Consider the following 27,909-nt stretch of genomic DNA (forward strand, 5'->3'; position numbering starts at 1 on the left):
TTGCTTCTCCAGAATGGTCCAGGCAGCAGGAGTGTTCCTTAAGTGCCCTGATAGCCTGCTCTATCATACTTTGTGTAGCAGCACAGCTTTCATTATACATATGCTGCCCATGCAAGTTATGCATCGAAGTCACAAGTCATGTGGTCAAAGGGTAGTCCTTGCCATCATCTGGCAGATGGCACAGTGGACTGTCACAGAGTGAAGGCATCATGACAGTGCCAGGATACCAATCTTTGACCCACATGATACTCTGTGTATGATTGAACACCAGCTGGATGTTGAAGGAGTGTAATCCCTTTTGGCTGCAGTACATCTCAGGGTTGACATGTGGCATCCACAAAACAATGTGAGCTCAGTCAATAACAAGAAGCAACATGGGGAAGCCTACAATCCTCACAAAGCTGTGTGCTCACTCCACCTCCATCTCTCTGACAAGACTGTGACTCAATACCAGAGGTACTACTTTGGAGTTCAATGGTGCAGCTCCTTAAATGGGAGCAGCTAAACATGTGTTCAGCAGCAGGAAGGAACTCTCATCCGTGCTATTTAAAGGGATCATGAACTACTTTCAGTTTAGTTGCTGATTGGTTTTTTTGTGATTCAAAGGACAAAGACCTTCATGACCATGGTCATCACAGCTACTAGTAATGCCAGCCTCTCCCTATTCTAAGGCTGTAGTTGTGGCTGCAGCAGTTGGCAGGTTCCAGTGACGACATCAATGATGTAGAAACACCTGACACACTGTTCCTCATTCAATAAAAATCTGGAATTAAAAGTCTAATGATGACCATGAAACCATTGTCAATTGTTGTAAAAAACACATCTGGTTCACTAATGCCCTTTAGGGAAGGAAATCTTCTGCCCTTTCCTCACCTGGCCTACATGTGACTCTGGATCCACAGCAATGTGGTTGACTCTTAAAAAATGCCCTCTGAGCAAGGGCAATTAGGGATGGGAGAATGGCTCCCTGAATATCCTGGCTGAATATAGCCTCCTGTTGACAGCCTTTCCACCCCCCCTCCACCAGCCAGTCCTACTCTGTGTCACCTCTGCTTGTTCTCCCTGTCAGGCTAGAGAAAAGGGGAGGATGTATACAACTGCAGTCATATCTGGGAGCAAGTGGTTTCGGATCAAAGCATGTTTTTTTTTATTCAATCATGTGATATAGGCGTCGTTGGCTAGGCCTGCATTTACTGCCCATCCCTAATCGCCCTTGCTCAGAGGGCATTTTTTTAAGAGTCAACCACAATACTGTGGGTCCAGAGTCACATGTAGGCTAGACGAGGTAAGGGCAGAAGATTTACTTCCCTAAAGGGCATTAGTGAACCAGATGTGTTTTTTTACAACAATCGACAATGGTTTCATGGTCATCATTAGACTTTTAATTCCAGATTTTTATTGAATTCAAATTTCACCATCTGCTGTGGCGGGATTGGAACCCGGGTCCCAGAGCATTACCCTGGGTCCCTGGATTACTAGTCCAGCAACAAATATGCCACACCACTCTCTGCAGACTTCCGTGGCTTTCAACAATGTTGGAAACCACCAAACACTTCTACAACTGCAGCAAGAATCGCAGAAAAATCAAATCAGCAACTAACCTGAAAGTAGTTTATGATCCCTTTAAATAGCATTGATGAGAGTTCCTTCCTGCTGTGGAACACATGTTCAGCTGCACCCATTTAAGGAGCTGCAGCATTGAACTCCAAAGTAGTACCTCTGGTATTGAGTCACAGTCTTCCTACTTTACACACTTCTGACAGATGCTCACTGCATCCAGGTTAAGACCCTCACTAAAATGAGCGGGTTTCTTTTAGCAGAATGTGGCTTGCACCAGAAGTGTGTGCATGCACTAGCTGCGGATACCATTTTGGAGGTAAAATGGCACTCAGTGCTGCAACATCAGGTGCTACCAAGTCAAATTTCAAGGCCGATAGATAAAAGTGCCTGTGCAATGAAATACATGGCAGTAAGGACATCAGCCAAGGGTGATTAATGGATAACTTCAGTGCAAACGCGAGTAATATACATAGGTTGAGGGATCCATTAACTACTATGTAGAAAGGTACCAGTTAATAAAGCCTGTTCTCCAAAGAAGTTAAGAACGGTTAGGTCAGGAAGTCTTAATTGAGGGAAGTAACTTTGGATTAAACAACTACAATTGTTTACATGAATGGACTGTATTCGAAAGGATTTGGGAATAGATATGTTATGAGGCGGTATCTGTGACATGCATCTATGATTTACGCAAAAGATGACAATATCATCCATATGACCATGGTTTTCAGTGTAAATGAAAAGAGAAAATACTGGAAGTACTCAGCACGTCTGGTAGCATCAAACTTAACATTTCAGGTCGTGACCTTTCATCAGAATATAACCTGAAAGGTTAACTCTGTTTCTCTTCCCACAGATGCTACCAGACGTACTGAGTACTTCCAGCATTCTTTGCTTTTATTTCAGATTTCCATCATCCACTGTAATTTGCTTTTGGATTATGGTTTTAAATAGTTCCTCAGAGAGTTTGAAAGTTACTGAAACCAAAAAACTCCTCTCCCATGTATACAGCTAAGCCAGTCACTGTGCTATATAAATAAAATCTATTCTATTTACTGCACCATGAAATGTCTTGTGTATACTTGAAATGTGTTGTTGTGAGCCAGGATAGGAAAGAAGTTGGTTGTTAACAGCAACCTCCTTAGCCACTCTTCTGCAGTGAGTCAAGAAGGTCATGTGTGAGATGTGAGTTATGACCAAACCCTAGGGCAGAATACAATGGACAACAGTCACAATATTCCTTCTCTCTGCCACCTTATTGTGTTGAACTCATGTTTTCCGAGGGCCTCAAAACTATGGAGCACCTTGCCTGCTTCAGCCTTCCCTTCGCTTCACTTTAAGGTAACTAATGGCCACTTTTTTCTGGACGTTTTAAGAGGTGAACATATAGCTGATTGATTAATAAATTCTTAAGTGCACATTTCATTAAAGTAAGTCAAGTCACCTTCTGCGATACATTGTGACCAATTTTCTTTTTGGTAGGGTTTTTGAGATCTTGCAGGGATGATTGTTTCTTTCCCACCTCGGTTAAGGCCACTGGATTCTGACCAGGTTTTGCTAGCTGTTCACGTGACTGTGATTCTGATGTGGTAGCACTGCCCCTGCCTTGCGCTTTAAAATTATATGTCCGTTTCACTGGATTTAGCAGCCCCTCTTCGATAAAATCTTTTATGGGATATTTTCCAGGGAATGGTGCATCCTGCAAGGAAATAACATTAGCTAAGTCAAAGTTCCCAGTATAAGCATCTTTGCAGTGGGTCTAAACTGGATCTTAAGAGATTTTTAAAAAACATGCATGCATAAAATTTGAAATGGAAACAGAATGCGCTGCAAATACACTGTGGGTTATTTGGATAAAGGTAATTAACATTTCCGCTGGAAATATTATATCTGAACTGAATCTTACAAGCTAGACCTTGCACATTTACATTGGTGCATACATTTAAATTAGTGATTTTGAATTCACTTTGATCTAAAACTTCTCTGGTGCTCAATAACAACTTGTATTTATATAGCTCCTTTAATGTAATAAAAAGTTCCAATGCATGTCACAAGAGCATTATAAAACAAAATCTGACACTGTATCACATAAGGAGATATTAGAACTGATGACCAAAAACTTAGGTAAAGAGGTAGGTTTTAAAGGAGAAAAGAGAGGGCCTGTAGAGGTGGAAAAGTTTAGGGAAGGAATTCCAGAGCTTAGAGCCTTGGCAGCTGTCAGCATGGCCACCAAGGTGTGCAATTAAAAGCAGGGATGCTCGTGAGGCCAGAATTGGAGGAATGCAGTTATCTGGAGGGTTGTGGGGCTGAAGGAGATTAGAGATATAGAGGGGCAAGATTACAGAAGGGTGAAAATTTTAAAATCAAGGCATCGCTTAATCAGGAGTCAATGTAGGTCAGCGAGCACAGGGATGATGGGTTTGCAGTGCTTTGAGCAACTTAGGGCAGGCGGAGCAGGGTCTTTGATGAATTTACATTTATGGAGGGTAGAATCTCAGAGGCCGGGCAAGAGTGAATTGAAATAGTTAACTCTAGAGGTAACAAAGGAATGGTTGAGGGTTTCAGCAGCAGATAAGCTGAGGCAGGGTGGAATGAGGTGGTTACCAAGGTGGAAGCAGATGGTTTTAGTGATGGCACAGATAAGTGGTCAGGTCATCATCTCAGGGTCAAATATGATACCAAGGCTGCAAATAGTCTGGATCAGCTTCAGACTGTTACCAGGGTCAGGGATGGAGTTTGTGACTAGAGAACAGAGGCAGGCAACAAAGTCAATGGCTTCAGTCTTCCTAATATTTAGTTGGAACAAATTTCTGCTCATCCAGTACAGGATGGGCATCGTCAACCTACATGTGGAAACTGATGCTGTGTTTTCAGATGATGTTGTTGAGGGGCAGCAAATAGATGAAAAATAGGAGGAAAAAGCTTAGATCCTTTGGGAACACCAAAGGTAACGGTCTGGGGGCAAGAAGAGGAGCCGTTGCAAGTGATTCTCTGGCTACAATTAGATAACAGTAGATGAGACTGGAACCAGGTGAGTGCAGACATACTCAGCTGGACAATGATGGAGAGGCAGTTGAAGGAAGATGGTGTAGTCAACCATGCAAAAAGCTGTAGTCAAGTTAAGGAGAATGGGGACAGACAGCTTACCTGTTTCAGAGTCAAAGAGGATGTCATTTGTGCCTTTGATAAGAACCATTTCAGTACTGTGGCAAGGGCTCTCTTATGAATAGCCGCGGTTCTACCCTCTGGAATTATTCATATCTTTTCAACACTCAATCTCTGCTTTTTGACGAGATGTGTTTCTCAGGTGGTTTTCTTGGGATGTTCTTTATGTTAAAGCTGCTATATAAATTCTAGTTATTGTAATGCAAATTGAAATGAAAGTCATCACACTCCCAGAGGGCCATAGGCTGCTCTTTCATTAGAGGGAGATGAGTGGCGGTGAGTATAACCTGAGGGTCACCACACTCGAAAAGTAAGGTTGAGAAGGTGGGGCCTTCATGGATGACCTCAGCAAGTACCAGCCGCCCAGCCAACTGAGCTAACTGACCTTAGACATTATGTGGCCCAGTTCTGCCAAAAGTTCATTAATAGGGCAACCTCAGTCCTATGTTTCCTTCTCCCCGGATGCTGTCTGACCTCAAAATTTTCTGCTTTTACTTTGGATTTCCAGCAACAGCAGTACTTTATTCCTTGTTTTACTGTGAACTGTGTGAAATGTTTTTCTGCGGAACCCTGCAGATATTAAGATTTTTGAGGTTATGTTCTGAAAGTTCTCAAGTACATACAAAGGAGTTCTCTTGATAAAATTATAAAGTTTGTAAGTCACACAGATCCAAAAAACTGAGGTTTTCAATCCTTATTACCATTAGTTACCCCTGTTGAAGAATAGAAAGGGAATTTTCCTAGACAGGAACAGAACCACCCCTCCCCCCCCCAATCCCCTCAAATTGAGAAACTGTGTGGGACGCTTGGCAGATACTAACTGTGAGGCTTCATTTGCATCCTGCCAGCCAGTTGCCCATCGAAATACAGGTACCTTTATTGCAAGTGGATTGGAGTACAGGAATAAGAATGTCTTGCTACAATTGTACAGGGCTTTGGTGAGCCCTGTACATGGGTGGGATTTTCTCCTCAATGCACAAAGTGTGGCAGCGGGTGCGAAAAGTGGTGTTATACCCACCGGCTGCAATGGCAGGTATTTGCACTGTATTTTCCGCTTCCCACCACGTTAATTATGCACACAAGAAACATGCCAAATCGTGGGCGGGTGGCCTCTGATTCATCTGCCCCGCCATGAGCTCATCGCTTCCTCACTCTGAGCACCATATTTAAATAGCACCCATGCAGAACTTTGCCATTGTCTGCAGCCCAGGACTGCCGTAGGTGAGAGAGGTGGCCCCAAAAGGGAAGAGGAAGGCTGCACCCAAATTCAGTGACGCCTCCCTGGAATGCCTATTGGGTGCAGTCGAGGCCTGGTGTGATGTCCTCTACCCCGGTGATGGCTGGAGGGGGTCCAGCAACCTCACCACTCTGGCTTGGGAGGTGGTGGCAGTGGTGGTCAGTGCCAACGCAGCACAGCCACCCAGGGCAGAAAGAGGGTGAATGATCTCATCCATGCCACCAGGGTAAGTTAACTGCCTCATCACTCTCAGCTCACTCACTCACCAGCCCATCACACAGTCACTACCATCTCACACGCTGCCAGCTCAAGGGACATCACCACTCACTCTCTCACACACACCCTCACATCTCCATCTGGCCTCATACCCTATGCAGTTCATGTCCTCAACCCATCCATTGCTGGACTCATTGCCCACACATGGCAGGCATCCTTATCATCAGCCCTAGCAAGCATCCTGCTCACACTCTCCATCTGTCTTTATGCAAGACAAGCTCAGACACAATCAAAGCAAGAGGCCTCAGACCAGGGGTGGAGTGGCCAAAAGCAAGGTCTTCATTCCCTATGAGAATCAAGCCATCGAGCTGGCTGGAGAGGACATGAACCACGCCTGTGCCAATGGTGAGGTGGGCAGCACACACCCAAGTGAGGATCCTGCACCAGTTCATCCCTCAACCATACTGTGAGTGCATTGTCCTGTTTTAGAGTCACCTGCCATGCATTAATTATCCCTCCTTTCTTTTATAGGCACCTCTGGAAAGCGTTCAAGGGCATCCACAAGCAAGGCCATCAGCCCCAGCCGCTGACAACACCTCGGATGAGGAACCTGAGAGCGCCATAGAAGACCCTACACATGGCTCACCCACACCCTCCAGCATCACAGAGACACACACCTCAGTGGGACCTAGTCCCAGAGCAGCCTCGGGGTCACAATCTGGTGAGCATAGCGCACAATCTGGTCTACAGCAGGTACATCTGAGGTCACCGGCACTCGGAGGACTGTTCGATGCCAGGAATCTGTGGAATCTGATTCAGATGATGAGCCTCTGGACTCAGTCCTAAATCAGTTGGTGAAGTTGCAGCGACATTCATTGGAACATCAGGAAGGGATGTCAGCTGCATTCCTCAGTTTGCAACAGGTGATGGAGGAGTCTGCCTTCAGGCTGAGATGATATTGGTAGCATGCTAACGCACCGAGGTCAACACTGATAGAGTGGCATCCACTACGGAGATCTTGGTCCAAGACATCAGTCCTGCACTGCTGCACGAGCAGCACTCCATCACTGAGGGCATTGCTGGCATCCATCAATGACTACACGAGTGGGTGGGGGGTGGGGGGGTGCGGGGTTGGGCGGCACCTAGGTTTCACTCCAGCTGCCCCTTCTCCTCAAGGAGTCAACCAGGGGCCCTCAGGCACCCACAGGGAGGACCACCAGCATCTGGATACCCCAAGGCCATCCACCCAGCTCACTCCGGGGACTGTCCGGCTGATCCCAATCCCCTTTTCCTGTGACCCCATCGCCTCCAGCTCCACAGGCCAAGGAGGGTGCATATGCCAAGCAGCAGGACACCCAAAGCAGGCCGGGGCCCTCCAGGTCTCAGCCTTCCAGAAGCCACCCGCCAAAGTCATCACAGACAACAGTGCGTAAGAGTCAGCAGGCTGTCTCCATCTCCACTGTGGATGTTGGAGAAGCACCAAGACATTGGGGAAGTTAAAAAGATTTAGGATGACAACAGTGGCCTGGGTGTTCACATGCATATAATGTTCACAAACATAAATAGAATCATATCCATTTCACATGTCCTCTTGTATATGCCTCCCTTTTATGATGAGCTGAGTTACTGTCAATCAGGTGTGATATCATGGTTCCTCGCCTCCCCACTTATCACAGATGTCGCTATCATGGGCATCGCCTATGTAGTGTGCTTCTATATTACCTAGCGTGTGGCCCTCTTCCAGATCATTCTCAACATCAGTGATGCTCAACCTTAATGTTACGTGTGCTTGTATAAGGAACCTCGTTCACATGCTTTGAAGGCTTATGTCATGTTTATTCTTGGCTGTGTGAGATTGAGGCAGAGGTGTTCTATCTCGTCTGCATCCTTGAAAGATGAAGGTGTGGTGTACAAGGAGAATGTGTTAACGCATGGAGGAGGGTCATGTATCATCCAACTCCATGTGCTCTCTGTCTTCTGGCAAGGTTAGAACCATAGAAAAGTTATGCTGCAGGAAGAAGCCATTGAGCCCATCATGTCTTTGCCAGCCAAAAAGAGAAAAAAGAAACTAACCACTCATTTTAATGCCACTTTCCAACACCTGGTCCATAGCCTTGCAAGTTACAGCACTTCAGATGCAGATCCAGGTACCTTTTAATTGAGCTGAGCATTTCAGCCTCAACCACCAACTTAGGCAGTGGTATGAGCCCATATTCAGAACTCGTGTGTGCTCCTGTCTGCCAACCACATTTCTGACTTTCCGAGTGTACATCTGCTAAGCTGACTAATAAGTGGGAGCAACTTGCCACCTCAAGGTGCTGAAGCTCTGCCCCTCTCAGCCACATTATTGCCCTGATGCTAGAACCTACAACCTTGATCATTTCCCAACCTGTAATTGTCTGGATTGCAGTCACAAGGCTCTTGTTACAATGTTGGATGCAGTGCTGTCCATCTCATTACCTAAACATTTGCCGAGACGTGTGATGCTAATTTCAAATGGTGATACTTGATGGTCAGTAGAGCCTTTGAGCATGCTCAGGATGTGCACACTGTAGCTTTAGAGAATAGTGAGGGAAGCAATGGGATAGGAGCAAGGATACTGAAGCTGAAATCTGATCTTTATTAACAACGACTTGTGACCTTAAGGGCTTCATGGTGTCTGAGCATTTTGGAGTTCGCAAGGGCCGAGGCCGGCCATGAGGGCACAATGTGTATCTTAAAGAGGAGGCATTTTACAGTCTGGCCTGCAAGTGGTTGAACATTGACATTTTCAGGTAGTCCACATGAATAGTAAAGTGAGGATAAAAGTGGGCCAACATCCCTAACTGAGAGTGCCGGGTGTTCATGTGATAGAGAAGAAGGTGACACAAAGGGTTGAATAATCTTTGGTTAGATGCACACCTGTGGAACATCCCCAGCTGCCTTGACCCAATTGACACCTATCAGTTTTACCATCGACGTTACATAGAATGTGTTGTCCTGTTGCTGGAGATGGATCTCCTTGAGGAGATTTGTCACATTGAAGGCACATAGCCAAGAACCCACTGAGGATAGTGGACAGCTCCTGGCTCTTGTAGGCTGCTGTTGTAACAGGGATGCTGGAGAGATGCTTGAAGAGGCAGCACCTTCTGAAGTCTGATGCCAGGACTCCCTCCTCCAGTTAGTGCCTCATCTCAGCAAAGAAACATGCTCCAAGGCTGCATCATCGTTCAAAGGTCAGAACAATGTGAGCTTCATGTATAACTATTCACTCTCACATTGAAGTGCATGGTTGAAATGAGAGAAATAGCAATGCTGGTATTCATGTTAGCTCATGATGGATGGCACTTGTCCAAGAGGGTACTCACTGCCTTATCTGGCCTGTGCTGTGGTCTCTTCCCATTCTCATGCAGCCTCTGCTTCCTCCAACTCAATGCCTCATCCCCTTTGATATCCTCCTTATCGGAGGAGACATGCAGCACTTCCATGCCGGCACAGGGCAAGTCCTCCCCTCTTTGCAGCGCCAGGTTGTACAGCACACAGCAAACCATAATGATCTGTGAGACTCTCTGGGGACTGGAGTGCTCTACCAGATCTATCCATGCAATGGAATCACATCTTTAATATCTCTATGATGTGCTCCACCAATGTTAGGCTACTAGCATGAGCCTCATTGTACCTTCCCTCTGCAGGAGTCTGAGGCCACGCATGGGCATCATCAGCCACATCCTTTGCAGGTACCCTTTGTCACCAAGAAGCCATCCCTAGATCCTCTGTGGTCCCTCTAAGATGTCTGGGATCTGCGATCTACTCAAGATATATGAGTCATGGATGCTTCCTGGGAATCTGGCACAAACCTGCATGATAAGTTTCTTATGGATGCAGAGCAGCTGTACATTGAGCGAGTGGTAGCCTTTCTGGTTGACTTATAGCCAGGGAGCTTTTATAGCACATGAGTGCAGTCGACAGTTCCTTGCATCTGTGGGAATCTGAAAATCTCAGCAAAGCCCAGTGCTCTGATGCCCTGGCTTGCTTGATCTCTGTCGAAGCTGGCCTAATTGCATGCCTTGGCAAATAAGGCACTTGTGCATGAGATGTCCTGCAGAAGTCCCCAGCAGAGCCCTGGAACGAGCCACTGGCATAGAAGTTGAGTGCAGCCATTACTTTCGGAGTCAATGGCAATGGATGCCCTCCCAGTCCTATGGCGCCAATTGCTGGAGAATGTCGCAAATGTGAATCACCAGATCTGTGGACATGTGGAGGCATCAGCAACACTGGTTCTTGCTCATCTGCAGATAAGACATGCAAGTTCTGTCTATCCTCAGTCTTGAGGGCCGTCTACGCACAACATTTCTATGAGCCTCATCCTCTGAGTCTGCAGGGGGCCCTCTGGCCCTAGGGTCTTGCTCTTCCCTTTGGCCATCCAGATGCCTCCATCACAAGCTTCTCCTTCTCTCCCACCTGTATGCGATTATGCAGACAGCAATAAATCCAGGCTCCATCTTCCTGAAGGACTCCTCTCTGCAGTATCAATGAGAAACATACAACAGTCAGCATTAGGTCCTCTGCCTGTCCATGACTTGTCAGTGAATATGGGTTCAAGGGCTTTGTTCCTGTGTTGGCAACTACTCACCCCTGAAATGATGGCCAGAGTGGGGTGCAATTCAAGGTGCTCCCCCTGCCAACCCTGTAAAATAACTGACTGCAAATGACATTTCTTTGGCCAGGTGCTTGGATGTGCTGCTTTCAGCCCAGGCGCTGGGATCCTCATTCACTGCACTCTAATACTACACTTTGAAATAAACATGAAGGTAAATGTTTAGTCAGGAAATTAAATTATTTGAGTGGGGCCTCAGGCTTCTCTTCTGTGAACCATCCAGTGCCACGATTCTAACACGCTTCTGAAGTTTGTCCAGCTGCCCAATTGCTCTGTAGTTTATTATTCCTCTGGGGAATTTCTATGCTGTGAACAAGAGGTTAAAACAAGGAGATCAATTGGTGCCACTTTGAGGGATTAGTCTCGCATAAATGCACAACGTTGCTTCACTTTCCTGATTCCCTGCGTTGTCACTGAATGCACAGTTCAGGTCGGTGCCTCTTTAATCCCGCCCCCCCACCAGTGCATGCACCTGCCCTCCAATCCATCAGCAGAGCCCTCGCTAGCAGAGATTCTCCTCATTTTAATTTTGCACTGCACCATTGCTGCAGATTCTCTGCTGAGCTCTCACTATCAGACCAGCTTGGGCCTTCTCTGTGAGTATGGAAACCATTCCCATCATCCCGGAGGAACTTAATGTTCAGGTTTCCCTCCCGCCAAGAACCTCTCAATCCTCCCCCTGTATTCTTTGATCCCATTGTGATTGTGATGCATATCCATTTGTTGGGCCGTGAACATCTTAGGGTAGATGTGCCTATGCCCCTTGTGGACCTCACCCCTCCCCATTTTGAGGACACTTGCACAGTCTGAAATATACCTACCCCCTCACCTTCTGACACCCCCACAATGCCTCCCCCACCCCACCCCCCCACTACCAGCACCATCTGTAGGTTGCAGATAACTCCCCTGACCTAGTGTGCCACCTGCGGCCCAGTATGATGCCAGAAACTCCGCGGATTGAGGTGCATGATGTTATGACAATGCCCTCTGCACAACATGCTGGGCATGACTGAGGCCGGACTGACATGCTCTCCCCCTCCTTGGACAGGGACAAGGACAATCTTTGCAAGCTCAACAATGTAAACTGAAGCGCTTCTTCACTCAGCGCTCCTCCCATTCTGCTTCCAAGTGACTTATGTCAGTCCGTAACATACTCTCTCCCCATCCTGAAACTGAAGACGCTAACTCCTCTGCACCCTCCCCTTAGTCATGTGTCTGAGTGCAACCTACCCCACTCATACACCCAGTACAGCCCTAGCCCTGCTTCCCTTGCTTGAGGCCAGTTTCCCCCCTTCCCTGGGGCAACCCTTGCCCTGCAGCCCCTTGCCCTGCTTGCAGCCAGTTTCCCCCCTTCCCCAGTGCAGCCCTTGCCCTGCAGCCCCTTCCCCTGCCTGCAGCAGTTTGATGGAGAAAAAAACATCCTGGGAGAGTCTAGAAATCACAGGGGTAACAGTGATCATCTCCAGTAATTGTAAAATTGGCGAAAAGGAGAGAGAAAGGGACACAGTACCAGAGATACAGGGAGCCTAACAGAAAAATAAAGAGAGATAGAGGCACATGAGAAGTGAGAGAGAGAGACTTTCCCTGACATTTGACAAATTAAAAAAATGGTATGAGGCAGTGTCTCGTCCAAACCTGGGCAAAGCTGATAAGTAAGGTGAGTAGACCATGAATAAATGTAACTGGAACCCCCAGTCCCCTACAACAAAATAAAATCACTAACAACAAACAGTGACTGCACCAGGCAGATGCACCTAAATACAATCCAATTTCACATTGCAGATTGACAAATGCCCTCGACAGCACTCTCCAGGGGCAAAAGGAGCATAATCAGCAGGCCAACAAAGTAGCTTTTATAGAAGGCTATCAAATCTCATGAGGCAGTTCCAGCCATCTGTCATCCACAAGTAATGTGTTTCATTATGACTTGTAATATCAAGTTTGCAAACAAAGGCCTGTCAAATCTTTTTAGTGAGGCCTTTGTTACTTCCAGCATGCCCTTCATGAGGTTTAATCGGTTTTAATGGTTGTCTTTTATATGAATATTGTTAGCTTTTAAAGGGTCCTACTCTAAATAACAATCTCACAAAAACAATTTTTGCTGCAACTTATTTATATTAGTTGACCGTCAATCTCATGACCAGGTAGAGACGTTAGCTGCTTGTGCTCACTACCAAGGCAAACATTTAGAAAAATTTGCCTTCAGTTTGAATGCCATTTGTCACATTTTTAACACTTTTTATTTATATTTTATTAATGTCAATTTTTTCTACAGCAAGAATTTGAAAAGGAATTACATTTCAATTATATTTAAAAGCAAAGTATAAATACATAAACCCTGAAAAAAGCATTTTAGGCTAGGCATTGAAATTGTTTCCCCAATGACAATAAGCATTGTTAGCCTGTCTTACTAATCAAAAACACTTCACTCCATTATGTTGTAATATCTTTGATTTTGATCCTAAGTTGAAGCTATACAGCATAGGCTTTTCCCTCTGGTTGTGAATAAAGGAAAATACAGCAGGGAGAGATGATCACTTTCAGTTTTTTTTAAACAGAAAGCTGCAAGTCCAACTTTAATAAACTCAAAAGATTAGAATGCAGGAGGAATTTTGTTGCAGCCAAGTAAGATGACCCGCTGGTAGAGTCAAGATCTACTGATTAAAGTGTTTTAGTTCAGTCATACCTATTGCTCTGTCTATTCACTTCTTGCTAAATAGAGTAACAATTTGTTTCTGGTTTCATCTCACCAACTGTCAGTCTACCTTCAAACACATCGGAAAACAATCACGTGGAGGCCCACGCAAAAGACATGAATACCCAGTTAAGGTCACAATGAGTTACACCATTAATTGGTTAGATATTAGGCAGTGCGGGCACACCCCTAAACGTTAAGAAGCTTTGGCTGTTTATAGGAGGAACTAAAACCACTGTAACGGAAAGAACAAATACAAGACCTAAACGTGTAACAGTGTCCATTAAAACCATCGAAACTCCAAGTACTTAATAAGCTTAGCTGACTTCACACTGGAGGTCATACTTCATACAACGTCAAGCCCAATTGATAGAGTAGACCTTGGGGGAGGGGAGCCTTTCAACGTTGAATAGATGGAAAATTGTGGAGACTGAGTGCCCAAATTCTCAGTATGGGCTTCTGCTAGGCAAAGCTCCCATTTCGAAATGTACCCCAACACTATTTCTCCTGTCGCATTGTGAAGTATGAACCACACAGTAATGGCAGTACAGCTGTACGTTTGATCCAATTCTTGTCATGTGTGAAAAGGTGAAACTACAAATACCTTCATCTACGTTAAAAGCAACGAAAGATCATCGATTTTAGACAGTTTTGATGATCGTATAAACGACAATCTTATTAGCGGCTACATTTGCTGGGCTTACTTCTAATGTCGATTCTACACTTACTGTGACATTTTCTCGCCACCACCCTCCCCTGGTTGACTCCCGCTTTTCTGGTGGCGAATTATTTTTTTGCTGGAACGGTCAGCACAAAAATAAGTTAGCAGTGGCATTACATCATTGAGAAATTCTAATTTTAAATATATACAGCAGCCGAAAAACCAAACTGTCACGTCCCACTACCTTGTCATTACGATTGTTTTTAGCGTTACTGACTTCCTTCACTTTGGATTTTATTTCCGATTTGTTGGTTAAACTGTGTTTTTTCCTCGCTACTTTCTCATGGGGAGAATTGGAAGCCGTTGCGGCCATGTTAACACCATTACCGAGATCCTATTTGCAAGCGCAGCCCCCGATTCCTTAGATTTTTCCCCTTTTTCAAATACTGAATCGTTGCTTCCCATTTCGGAACATTTTTTTGTTGTTGATCGCCTTCCCCTTTCAAATCAAACTGTCGCAAGGGATACTCCGAACAAAATTCTTAAAAATCGCTCTCGGTGAGGACGAGTGTACAGCCCGTCGGGGAAAAAATAGTGTTTGAGGTGTCGCCTTTAAATAGCCCAAGAAAACCCCCTTGCGTTCAGTGATAAACCACTGTGACGTGGGCTTGCAATTGTTTTTCGACACTACTTCTGCTCCCAGTCTCTTTCCCCGTGAGCCAGAATAAACCCTTGTAGCGACTGATAGTTAGCCAGCCACGATTGGTATTTGCCTTTCTCGCTAAGGTTTACTCACGTGTTTTTCTCAACTCTTCAACAAATTACTCAACAAATTTAGAACCGACTATATAGATATCGAAAGAGCTTCAAGATTCGACGCCTTTTTCTGAGCTGATATTTCCTTAATGGTCTCACGTGGAGCAGCCAAGCAGCTGCATTTGTACCTGATGCAGAAAGGCCAATTTCGAGAGTTCGGGTCCAGAGATCCATCTGAACATGCATTCCCCTCGCTGAAGTGGATTTACCAAATGCATTCTCCAATCTCACCGTTAAGCAGTATGCAACTGAGCCAGGAGTGAAACTCAAGTCTTTTACCTAATAACCCACATGGCAATAACAGGCCTCAGAACCGTTCGCATTGTTGTGGATTAGGGATGGGGGTGAAGGAAGAGATGTGGGACTAGCTGTGATGAAACCACGATGCAGCCAGACTTTAACTGTAAAGCAAAATATACTTCCGATTTTAGCACGCCAAATAGTGGCTTTCACTCGGAAAAAAAATGGGTTACCGAAACAATATTCCAACTAAAAGCTTCTATGTATTGCTGTTTCCTTTTCTTAATATAGTAGCATTCCAATGGCTCATTTTAAAAGCGATGCTACTGTCTGGAGTTAGATAATTGTTGCAAGTGGTACTCCAGAGACTTTAATATGCACATAATCTGAGCTGATATTCAAGTGCAGTGCTGAGGGACTGCTACAATGGCAGTCTTTTGAATGAGACATTAAATAGAGGCTTTGGTTACATTTTCAGGTGGAGCTAAAGATTCTACGGTAGAGTGTTTCCCAGGTGTTCTGGCCAATAATTATACATCAACCAACATTTACAATTAGCTGATTATTTATTTCATTGTTACTTTTGGGAGTGGTTTCCTACAACAGTGCCTACTCTATAAAGACACGTCTTAAAATGCTTCCGAGCATCCTGAAAGGCACCATTAGATCCAGATTTCAATCAACTCAAGTTCCTAAATTAGCCAGAATTTGGTTAAAAGTAAAAAAATTATTTTCCTCTAGCAAAATCGAATATTAAAATCATTTATAATCAATCCACAAATAGTGGAGTAATCGGCAATATTAAGATGGTGTGATGTTGGCTTATAAAGAAAGCTGGTTCGCATGATTGCAATTTCATAAACATCAGTTCTCACAAAGCAAGCCTCAGCATGGTGGAAAGGCCAAATCAACTCTGGCCAAGTTCAAACTTTCAACATTTAGACATTGAAACAGAAAATACTTGAAAGGTGGAAAAAATAACAGAACAACAAAATATTGCAAGAGTGTCAGACAGCATCAGTGATGAGGAAGGCCTGGCATTAATCCTGTCCATGATGGGCTGCCTGACCTGTTGAGTTTCCAGCAATTTCCATTCACTTCAGATTTCCAGTATCCACAACAGTTCAATTAACTGCTGTTTTAAAACAAACTTTTTCCCAAAAAATTGTAATCTAGTACAAGCATGCAATCAGACAAGGAATTTAAGCCATCAAGTTAGCTTGTCATTAATATTTCATCCCTTATTGCATAATCTGCATGGAAAAATTGTCAAATACACATCCTTCAACTTCAGCAAATTCACCCATTTCCTACATCAGTAGCAAATCCCAAAGCAAACAGAATTCCAATAAAGCACTTCCAGTATGTTCAATAATTTTGGCAACTGAATATAAACATGAATTGGACTGTAAGACCATTACTTGTCATCTTGTACAGGGAGAAAAATGAGTTACTGGTATAGCAGTAAATTGAGAACCTAGAAGTCATCCTGCCTAGAAGTGTCAAGATGAGGAGAAATTGTATTAATGCAGTTAACGGATAGGTTTTCCAAAACTTGTATTCTCGTTCAAGTCAGAAGAGGAGCTTGGTCACGAGGGAAATAATTTTTAACCTTGTGATCTTAGAGTAGCTATAATTAAGCTTCAAAACTAGCACACAAATGCAATTCCCAGTGATTGGCTCCTGAGATATCAGGGCCTTTTATAAAGCAGCAAGTTAAAAATTAGAAAGGTACTGACTGAACATAATTCAAATAAGGCAAATTCAGCCAGTGAACTGTGCAAGGCTCACATGTACAAATTTTGCACACAACTACATGCCAAAACCAATTTAGGATATGAAAACTAATCCCAATGCAAGTCTTTTAGCCTTCATGTTCAATTTTCAGCAGAGAACAAAGTTATTAGTTATCTCAAATGGATTTTTAAATATATAGGTATTTAATACAGCAAACTAAGATTTACAGTGGTGTCCTGGGGACCTGTATTAGGACTACTTGCTCTTTTTGCTGTGTACATGGGCATAATTTTGAAGTTGCTGAAAATAGAGACACGCTTCAGGATAAGTCTGGTGAAATGGGAAAATATGGGAGATTAAAATGCTGATGATGCACTTTGGAAGGGAAAAACGAGGTAATATATTGTACAACTTTTAAAGACGTGCAGCTTAGAGGCCTAGAATATCAAAGCAAGTTATGAAATCCTTCATAAAGGGATGTGAAAGGTTAGCCCTCAGCTAGAACAGGGTGGCCACTTCTAGATACACATCAAATCATTGGAGCAGGTACAGAAATTTATCGGAATCATACCAGTGATGAGACTAGAGAAGCTGGGATTGTTCCCTTTAGAACAGAATATGGAGGAAAATTGGATATTCAAAATTGAGGGGCTTTAATAGAACATTATATCTAATGGCAGGAAGGTCAGTAACCAAGTACTGATAATTGGCAACAAAACCTACATAAGAAGTTTCAATCTGGAATGCACTACTTGAAAGGGTAGTGGAAGTGGTACACAATTTCCTTTTGAACATTACTATTGTATGAGAAATCGGTAGGGCTACGTGGGGAAATAGAGCAAGGGAGCGGCCAATGCATACTATAATGTGGATATACAAACTATATAGCAAAGTACGGTTCTAACCGAAGAGGCCAACTTTCACTAATTGTGAACAAATCCATTTTAAAGCTATTTACTTCTTTGGAATGGGCTCTGAGCTTAAATAAGGCAGTGTTAATACTTGTATCTCGATTCCTTGTGTTCATTTAAGCTAGTGTGCTTAAAAGTTAGCCAATTCTGGGTTATGCTGAAATGAATTAAATTAATTTGACTAAATTTTCTCCTGGGCAAGAATATAGAGCTACCGCTCAACAAATTAAACATTTGAGTGATAGATCAAGAGATTTTTCCTGTTGTCACTTTGTGGTCTTTGGGCATTTAAGGGTATCTTATAATCCATCCAAAGAAAAATTAAATGAACTTGCAATATCAAAGGAATGTCCAGCAGTAAAGAACCAAAATTGACTTAATTTTCAAATCCCATGTAAATATGAAGGATATTTAATTGTGGGCTTTATCTACCTGGTGTACATAGAGGATTTTCCACAGGTGATGCTTGTAGGCAACAGATGCCATGTTTGAGAACAGGCAGCAAATATGTTTTTCTGCCTCCTGGCTTGGAAGGTTCCCTTGGGGTAAACAATTTTTGAATCCAGCTGGTACAAGATATCAGCCTCAATTGTGCTGAAATAGCTATTCAAGTCAATTCTAAGTCATGCCTGCAAGTAACAAGTCCTTCAGCTGGTTTTGCTTTACAGCTCTCTAGAGACTAATTTTGGTACTTTTAACAAGGGTTTTAGTTTGTTAGCTGACCTCAACTACTGAATCTCTATATAGTGCTAGATCCTGAAACCCAGTAATAATCCAGAAGCAGCCATTTAATTCATCATCCGTGCCAGCTCTTTTAAAGAGAAGCCAGAAAGTGAAGAATAGGAAAACCTACCTACCTACCATTCCAAGCAGTTCAATATTCTTGCCCAGGAGAAAATTTAATCAAAATGCATTTTGGTATAACCTAGAATTGGTTACGGCAGACTGGTTTAAAAGTGGTCATAATGAATCAGGTTACAAATGGCACTAACAATTAGGTGGTTAAAAGATCAGTTTAAAAAAATGCAGTTTAGTTACATAATGGGATTTATTACTAAAGAATAAGTGAAAGTTAGCCTTTTCCAGTGGTTATACCCACACTTAAGCAAATTAACAACCAGCATCAGGATCTGCCTTATAAAGTTTACCATTCATCCAAGATATACATTGAAATGTTGGTATCAACAGGAACATTGTTTATACCAAGAGTCCAATTCTGTGCTAATAACCAATGTTACTAAGAGGTAAAGGTAGCAAATTCTTAACTATTAAGCAAGTGATTTGGCATCTATGAACAAAACCCTTTTGATGGAAGATTTAATACAAATTTGTAGGACCAGCATTGTCTTTAAACCTAGTCTTATTTTCCAACCAGATTTTAAGTTAAAATGGGAAATAAAATTCTGAAGCATTATTTCACCAATTTAACAAGTGCAGATCAAGAGCAAGATTTGTCCAGTATTAATGTACTTTAAATGGTTGCATGTTACACAAGCTGTTAACACTTGAATAGTAAAGTCTGCAAAAGACCAATTCCAGTCCAAGTCACTACCTGTCACATTATAGCAATAAACATAAACTACAAAAACAGAACAGCTATTTTGGGTAAATTGTAGTTTTATTGGAAAAAAATATACAACTTGGAATGGATTTCAGGCATGTCAGTGCCAAAGCAGATTTCAGAAAGAACTAAGTGGCTAAACAAAATTTTGAAAGAGCACAGTAAGAAAACAAGAATGCTTCCTTGTATGGAACAGCAAATACAAAAAGGTTTAGTGTACGAGTACCTGGATGATACACCCGTTTTACTATAGTGCAATGCTGAGAAATTTTAGGCTCTGTCCTTATTCCATGCAGAGTGATAACTCTGCATTTAAAACAGCAATGCAATACATGCTGAAATCATCAGCCATTTCCTCACAGCAGCATACCCAGATGATCCCTCGTTAAACCACAAGTCCTTATGTAGCTTTGAATGTGTAGAAGAGCTTGGATGCACTTCAAGATAAAGCCACATGCAACTTTTGTTACACCAAAGTCTTGTCTCAAATGCAAAAGAAAACAATGACAAGATATTGAAGGAAAATAACATGGACTGTAACTCTACCCACTATACATGCATATGTTTTAGACAGTTGGGGCAGGAGAAACATTACAGAAATTACAAACAAAGGAAAGGCAAATAAACAATGCTTTTTTTTTACAAGAAAATTAAAAGGTTTTCTGTACAAGATCTTCACTTTGCAGTCATCATTTGTACGAACTCTGTAAAAGGAAGAGGAGAATATTACTAATTTCTAAAGCATCAAAACTTAACTGATCTCAAATCACCTTGCACTTAAGTTTCAACTTGTCTTTCCACTCTCACCTTGAAATTACTTGTACTGCATTGTCATAACTAGTTACATTATATTAAGGTTTCTTCAAGTTTTAGAATATATACGCTTACCAGATTGAGCATGTTTGAAACTACAATGGACCCACAGTTTTTGAATACCAAGGTGATTTAAATTTTCCCATTTGGCATTAATCGATGGGCTCAAGAACAAAATAAAGTTTGAAAACTAACCAAGCCAACAGGCTGAAAGACAGTAACTAGGAGGGAAGAAATGGGTACTTAGGTGGAACAATGAAAACTTTGAATTAATTGGTGCTTCAGGTGCCAAAGCAGTTTCATCCCAATTTAGCAATCAAGGGATCTAACATGCTCATAACCAACCATGCTCAGGCAGCTGAACAACTCCAGAGTTCTGAGCAAAATTGTTGACAACAGTAATTGTGTAGCACCAAAACAGCAATTGCATTATGTTCATGGTTGTTCCCTGCCCCACCAGGCTCAACCAAAATAATTTCAACTTTAGATTCTCCATGTAATTGTAATATTTTAGACATGAGAAGCCACCCAACTTTTGAATTGTAGAATTAAACCAAATCAATAATTACCCAGGATAATCTTTTTTGATTAAGTCTGAATATCAAGACCATTACATAAAAATTCACAAGGTATTAAATACATGCAAATTAAAAAAAAGTCAATAATCAATTACTTGTAATGTGTAACAACCATAAAAGAAGAATGAAGGTCAGTGTTGAGCCATTATTAGATTTTGTTCTTATACAAACAGAGGGGGATCTAGTGATGTATTTTAGTTCTGATGCAGGCAATCGAATACAACATTTCAGGAGTTCATGTAATTTAACAATGCTGACCACATTACCCACCCAGATACAATTATACCCTAGAGGTATGAATTTCCAGCTTCTAGACTTACCTTATCAATGATTAAGAAATCTAGTCATTAGTAAACAGGTTAATTTTAAATATGTCAACCCTGTCACTCCAAAGATCTAGGTTTGTAAGGTAGATCAGTTATTTTTATTTAGCAAACTTTCCCATCTTTATTTATAGTTCTGGCTAAGGAGATCTTGAGTCATGTTAAAGATTTGAAAAATTCACTTTGAGGGGCATTTTTACATCCACATGGCTAGGGGTGAAAGGCAATACAAGTATTTGGTCATTAATAGCCCAGCACAAAGATGGGCCACTTATAAACAAAATCCAAAGCTTTTAAGACTTATAATTTGCAGAATGCACAAACCATTATGTTTGGATGCAAATTAGCACATGCTCAAGCCAAAGAAAGGAGCATTAATAACATCAAGGAATGACTAGTTTCTAAAACTTCCCACACATTTGAGATCTAGATTGATTAGCATCAGATACCTTGCTATCATATGCCATGATCACTTCAGGTTTACTTGAAGTTAGCAATTTAATTGTTTTGTTACTTTCCTTGGGCATCGATGTTCAAGATATTGATGTGAAAAATATTATTCACAAGTACTCTACTATACAGTGTATGGAATTCTTAAAAGTCATTGCACATACAATACCCGGTAGCACTCAAAATAGCAACTGCATTTTGTAGGCATACCACACACAAGTATATTTTGCATTTTTTTTGCTGCACCATATGGACATTTCATAAGTAAATTGTCTCAGAAAATAGTTGTTCTCCAGGTTCTGGGAGAGCCTGAAAATAACTAAATTTGGTAGTCTTTCCATTCAAAGGTTAAGTGAAGCTGAACAAGTTTATTCAGTGTTATATACAGTAAAATCTTCATTATCTGGACTGTGGGGGGGAAAATGGGTGATGCTGGTTAATCAGAAAGCCAGTTAACAGTTCTATTTACCAATGGAATACAGCACAATACTTGTAGCATGAACTCAGTAATGGTATTCTTTTTAAATTAAGTCTTCAATAGTACACAAAATATAAAATATAGTATACAGGTATGACATGGTAATTGCTTCTGGTTGGTAAAGTGACTATTGTTAGGGGAACATCAAATTCCAATTAATAGAAGAGTCTGGTTAGTAGAGTGCCAGATAACAAAGTTTACTGTAGTTGGATATGAAATAAGATACTGAAAAAACCATTGCAGGCATAAGGAAACAGTATTAAGTGATAGCAACTTCTCTGCTAAAAAACCTACCTTCATAGTTCACTTGACCATCACCATCAATATCTGCTTCTCTGATCATTTCATCAACTTCTTCATCTGTCAATTTTTCTCCAAGGTTTGTCATTACATGACGAAGTTCTGCAGCACTGATGTAACCATTACCATCCTGAAATCCAAAAGAAATGAAACAGTCTAAGATTTTGCTTCAGGTCAATTTGAAGGGGAAAAAGAATTAAATGTTGGTATTAAGGGTCATGCAAGATAGAACCAAGTGGTCCAGCAGATTAGACAACCTTTGAGCTTTGGTGAGTGGTAGTACTCTTGTCCCAAAGTTAGAAGGTTGTGAATTCAAGGTTCAATCTGGACTAGCACATGATTTAGTGCTGTTCTGTAAATGTCAGCCTGAGGGGGCACTGCATTTTTCAGGCAGCACTTTCAGATGAAGCATTAAGCAAGAGGTCCCATTTAGCCCAAGCAGATCTAAGGATCCTGTGGCATGATTCTGGAAAGCATCCCCACTAGTATCCTGGCTAATATTATCCTTCAACCAACGTCAAAGATTTTCTGCTCATTATCTCCTTGTTTTCCACAAAAATCTTGCTATGTACAAGAATTGGCTGCTGCAATTCCTACATTACAACAGTGCTTTGGGATTGCGAAACTATGAGAGGCACAACATAAAATCCACGTTCTTCACCCAAGAGCCGGAATTTAAATCCAGCCTATATTAACAGAAGTCTACGTTCACTTGCTTCAAGGATCTGTGAAACAATGAGTAGTCTCAATTCAGTTTATAGCACTAAACACCCACAATGCAAAGCGTTCCAATTTGGTACTGCAAGGTGGGATCAAATGAGGTTTGGAGTCACATTAAAAACAGCAGAATGCTGGCCTTGCCAATTTCACATCCTAAAGGAAAAAACCATACTGAGCTTAGCCAATATTCACTTCCTAGCAACTTGGGTTAGATTAAAATTAGAATTGGCACATGCTCACTATACCTTATCAAACACTCTGAATGCTTCTCTGATTTCTTCCTCACTATCTGTATCTTTCATTTTTCTTGCCATCATTGTCAGAAATTCTGGAAAGTCAATCGTTCCATTTCCTGCCAAAAAATGGAATTTAGTGAAAACAGATGCACAATAATATGAAATGCTCATTGAGGGCTTTTTGCTCCTCCTGCTTACCATCAGCATCAACCTCATTGATCATATCCTGTAGTTCCGCCTCAGTTGGGTTCTGGCCTAGTGACCTCATAACTGTCCCAAGTTCCTTTGTTGTTATGGTGCCATCCCCATCTTTGTCAAAGAGTGAAAAGGCCTCTTTGAATTCTACAAAAGGAGGAAAAGATTAAATAATGTAAAATATATGCTAGCACAGTAAGAACTGACTGCATGTGATTTCACTAGAAAAGTGAATATTTTGAATCAGTGATGAAAATTACCCAAAAACTTGTGAAGTTGTGCTAGACAATATATAGATCAAGTTTATTGCTAAACCTGTAAAGTTGTCAGCTGTCACACTTAATATGTCTCATGCCATTTGTAAAAATGGAAGACAAGTATCACTACTAGATTACTCCAAAGATAATGTTGCAGATTTCCCAGATCTAAAGAAATCTGAATGTTAAATAACTGGCCCAGCTAAAGCATGGAGAATTAATTTCTGGGCATTTTTTTAACCCAAGGTCTAATCTAACTTTGGCAAAAACAGTACAGAAGATTGACTTAAATATTGTCAACTCAAATGACCAGATTAATACCCTGCAGCTAGGAAGATACTTAACACATGGATTATTTACTACAGAAAGACAACAAAAATGCTAACAAGAGGGAACAAGTCTGGAAGCAGAACAGTGCATCACTTCATCTTGTTCCTCCTCCGCATGTAGAGAATTTTGCTAGACAAATCAGTTCAGGCAATGTCCAATGCCAAGTGAAGCATAAGCACTCCCTATACAAGACTTCTGATGAAATACATAAAAGATACTATAAAACTTTAAAGTTCGAGTATAACCAGGAAGTGTAAAGCATGCGTACAGAATTCAACTTCTGTTCTACTGTACTTAACTGGACAATTCATAAGCCATTTAAATGATAGCAAGGAGCCAAAGTTCAAGGATGGGCAATACAGAAGCAATTAAATTACACCCACTTTTAAGTTATTGTATGCAAACTTTACCTGGAAATGAGCCACAATCACTTCCTCCCAGTAACAATCAAGCTATACCCAATTTAGCTCAAATGGAAATCAAACTCCACAGCAACTTAGTATTACACCTTCCACTAGATTTCTTGCACAAGTTAATTCTCAGATTAATATTTACAAATTCTTCTAGTGTTGAAATTGCTTAAGCTTTCAAATATCTTGCTATGCTTCCTGTCAAGATAAAACAGGTCTTAAGCAATTAAGGTAGGGCAGTTCATTCAATATTTACCAGCAATTTGCTCTTCTGTTAGTTGATCAGCCTGAAAAAAGATAATTACAGATTATGCACTATTCATACATTAGGCTACACAATTTAATTTGGCGGGGGGGGGGGGAGAAAAGAATCACATTTGGGGCAAATGATACAATAATAATTCAACTCAAGACTAAAATTTCATTCATACTTCCTAAAATATTCACAACTTTGCAAAAACATGGCATGATGTCCAAGATAACAGAGTCCTGTGCAGACACCCTTGAGCAATGAAGATTTACACTCCCACTAAAGCAAAAGAAGATTTACACATGGTAAACAAAAACACAAGCATATGATTTTAAAGAGCAATACCTTACCAACAACATTGACACTGGTTACTGAGAAACTTCCAGAAGACAAAGTCCAGTTTCCCCATGAAATTAAGTAGCATTCAACAGCCACAACATTGTAGTAAGATACAGGTTTCCAGAAGTGAAGCTTCCAAATTCAAATAAAACCCTTGAATTTGCACCTAGGCAATTAAAAAAGCCCCAAAGGGGGATGCTTCATAATGTAACAAATATATTAATGGCTACAATAAGCAAAGAAATTTGCATTATCATCCAGCCTAAGCAAAAAGTGTACTGGGCCCAATTTAAAAGCTCGACTTTTCGGTAAATACCACTAATTCAACAGCACTTTGAATGAAAGCTCATTTATTACACATCCATATGGGTCAAATAAATCCAAAACGCAAGTGCAAACAGTCTTTAGTAAAACTACAAACCAAGTAGCAGTAGCAAGGGAGGGGCTCAAATTCCAGCAAAGCCAACAATCATCCCTCAACTCGAGTGATCCCACAGTAATCATCTCAAGCCTCCCTTCCCAACTAAACAATATAATAAACTCCTGAACAAGAAAAATTAAACTGGGATGAAGAGGTCACGGGGCATTCAATCAGGGAGAGGCTGGGAAAGAAGAGGGACAACGCATCCCCAAGTTACACAAATTGGATCATTCGAAAACATCCGACCAAGAACCTTCCATGAAAGGGTGCATTCACCTCGAAATTACGAGTTTCGGAAGACAATGCCGGCTGGATGAAGGCATTTCAAATCCTACTCGCCCAGTCAGTTAAAAAGCTTAAAGTCCAATCTCTGCTTTACAGTGAGGGATCCTCCCATCCTGGACCCTGCAGTTTGCTCTCCTCTTCTGCATTGCAGCCGGAAGTGCCGATAATTTAAAATCAGCCATCTCCGGAGGTAAGCAACTCCACCACCACCACCCCCCCCACCCGCCGACACACACACACCCCCTCCCGTGAAAAACACCAAACCCTCGACGTTAACGTTTCTTCAACAACGTTGATATTTGCGAAAGCCGCCAAAGCGAGAAGTAGCGGACGCGCCCCATCCTCCCCACTCCGGGGAGGGAGGGGGGGGGGGCAGAGAGAGATTACCACGCGCCACCTGCCGCCCCGCGCTGTTCACACGCTCTCACCTCCCCGGCCGTTACCGCGCGGGTTCGCGCCCACCACACCGGCTCCAACGGTCCGAACTGAACCGGCCCCCGCCGCCCTGGGAATCGGGTGAGAAAGCGGCAGCGGCACAATCGCACGCCACCTACCCCCCATCCACCCCGGGGATGGACGACACCAACCACCCAGCCCCAGCGACGAGTGTAGGGGAGGAACCAGCTGAGGGAAGGATAGCGCGGGCATCAGCTAAGGTCGTCGCCGCGCCATGACAAAGAGAAGGGAGGTGGAAACTGGAATCAAACCCTTCGCCCACCACCACCTCCCCAAAAGCAGGAGGAAAGCGCCAATTCCGGCTATAAAAATTCGCCTTCTCCTGCCCGCTCATCCTATCCCCCTCCGCCGGGATATTGCCGCCAAAAAGAATAGGGGGACCCCGAAATAAAATAAAATATAAAGCACAGGGTCGGCGGCGGCTGATAGCGACATAGCAGCTAATGGGCCGCAGTGGCAGCCCGGCGGTTCTCGCCCTCTTATCTCCCTGCTCCACAGAGGCGTCGTCCCACGTTCCGGACCGGGGGGGGGGGGGGGGGTGAAGGAAAAGAAACGATATAAGATATATGTAAAAAAAAAGCCTCTCCGCCAGCGGTCCAACGGAAAATACACCATCGGTGGGGGATAAATCCAATTTCTTCCACGGTGCGGTGGTGGGTGGGGGGGAAGAAGGTCGGTGGAAAGAATAGGAATTGAAGGCTGAGAGGTGGGGCGGGACTCACCATTTTTGCACCGTTTTGAACTGGTTGCCGTTTGCCCCGCTCGCGGCTGAACTCCTCTCCGCCCTGGCCACCACTGACTATAAACAGCCCGCTCTCAGCGACTGCTTAACACCCGTCTCCTCCTGTATCCCTCCGCATAGCCCCGCCCCCTCCCCGCGCGCGCACACAAACACACACTACGGATCACCCTCCACTGAAAGGGCTCTTGGCCGGACCGCCCCTCCCCCACCTCAAAACAAAAAAAAAAAAAATCGCAACCGAGCTTCGAATTAATCTTCTATCCCCTTTCACTTAAAGCACCGACTCACTAACTGCCGTCGCCACCGCGCCGCCACCCACCACCGGACGCCTGCAGCTTGGGATTATTTTCTTGTTGTCCCGCGGAGGCAGCTGTAGCCCGGCGTGGCGGTGGCAGCTCGGCTCCCTGTGCGGCCGCTGATTGGTCGGGCTGTACCTGCAATGCGTCAGTGCAAGGCAGCGTCGCTGGTGCTGCTTGGCGTCCGTTCGCCTCTGCTCCGTTATTCGGAGCTGTTCATTTGCGCGGGGGGTGCGGTGTAGTTGCTTAGCGCAGCGCAGCACGGCACGGCGTGATCTGGTGTGGTTCGGCGCATTACATCGCCTTGGGGTAATAAAGGCGAAAAGGAGGAAAAGACGGACGGGATAGAATAGCTGATAGTAAATGCACACTGCAGTATTAGCACATTAAACAAGCACTCAGCCTGTTGGCTGCAGCTTCCCGCTGCATCCTCCTAGTGATCCATTACATTCATATGAAGCTTCTTTTTATTTGCTAGTTATCTTTGTAGCTTTATGCAATGGATATGACTTTTGTGTGTCACACGTACGTGGCTTCGGCTATTGAACACAGAATCTTGCTGTTGATTTATTTCAGAGTTTCTAATTATCTGTTTTCT

The 27,909-nt window shown here is 42.9% G+C and overlaps 2 protein-coding genes across 2 annotated transcripts in view; both read right to left on the reverse strand.

Annotated features, from left to right (window-relative positions):
* The window catches only part of stpg4 (sperm-tail PG-rich repeat containing 4), a 79,915-nt gene extending 65,151 nt beyond the window's left edge, over positions 1-14,764 (reverse strand). The window contains exons 1-3 of the mRNA XM_041207427.1: positions 14,555-14,764; positions 9,523-10,675; positions 3,002-3,256 (exon numbers count right to left, since the gene is read on the reverse strand). Of these exons, the coding sequence (XP_041063361.1) occupies positions 3,002-3,256; positions 9,523-9,705 (438 nt within the window). The 5' untranslated portion in view covers positions 9,706-10,675; positions 14,555-14,764. The remainder of the gene's footprint in view (positions 1-3,001; positions 3,257-9,522; positions 10,676-14,554) is intronic.
* Positions 14,765-19,470: 4,706 nt separating this feature from the next.
* Positions 19,471-27,118, reverse strand: calm2a (calmodulin 2a (phosphorylase kinase, delta)). The gene is made up of 6 exons (XM_041211173.1): positions 26,996-27,118; positions 24,779-24,809; positions 23,529-23,672; positions 23,340-23,446; positions 22,369-22,504; positions 19,471-20,136 (listed from the first exon to the last, which is right to left on the reverse strand). The coding sequence occupies exons 1-6, from the start codon at positions 26,996-26,998 to the stop codon at positions 20,108-20,110; spliced, it is 450 nt and encodes a 149-aa protein (XP_041067107.1). The 5' UTR covers positions 26,999-27,118; the 3' UTR covers positions 19,471-20,107.
* Between the last annotated feature and the right edge of the window lie 791 nt (positions 27,119-27,909).

The sequence above is a fragment of the Carcharodon carcharias genome, chromosome 2 (assembly GCF_017639515.1).
Source record: "Carcharodon carcharias isolate sCarCar2 chromosome 2, sCarCar2.pri, whole genome shotgun sequence".
NCBI lineage: Eukaryota > Metazoa > Chordata > Chondrichthyes > Lamniformes > Lamnidae > Carcharodon > Carcharodon carcharias.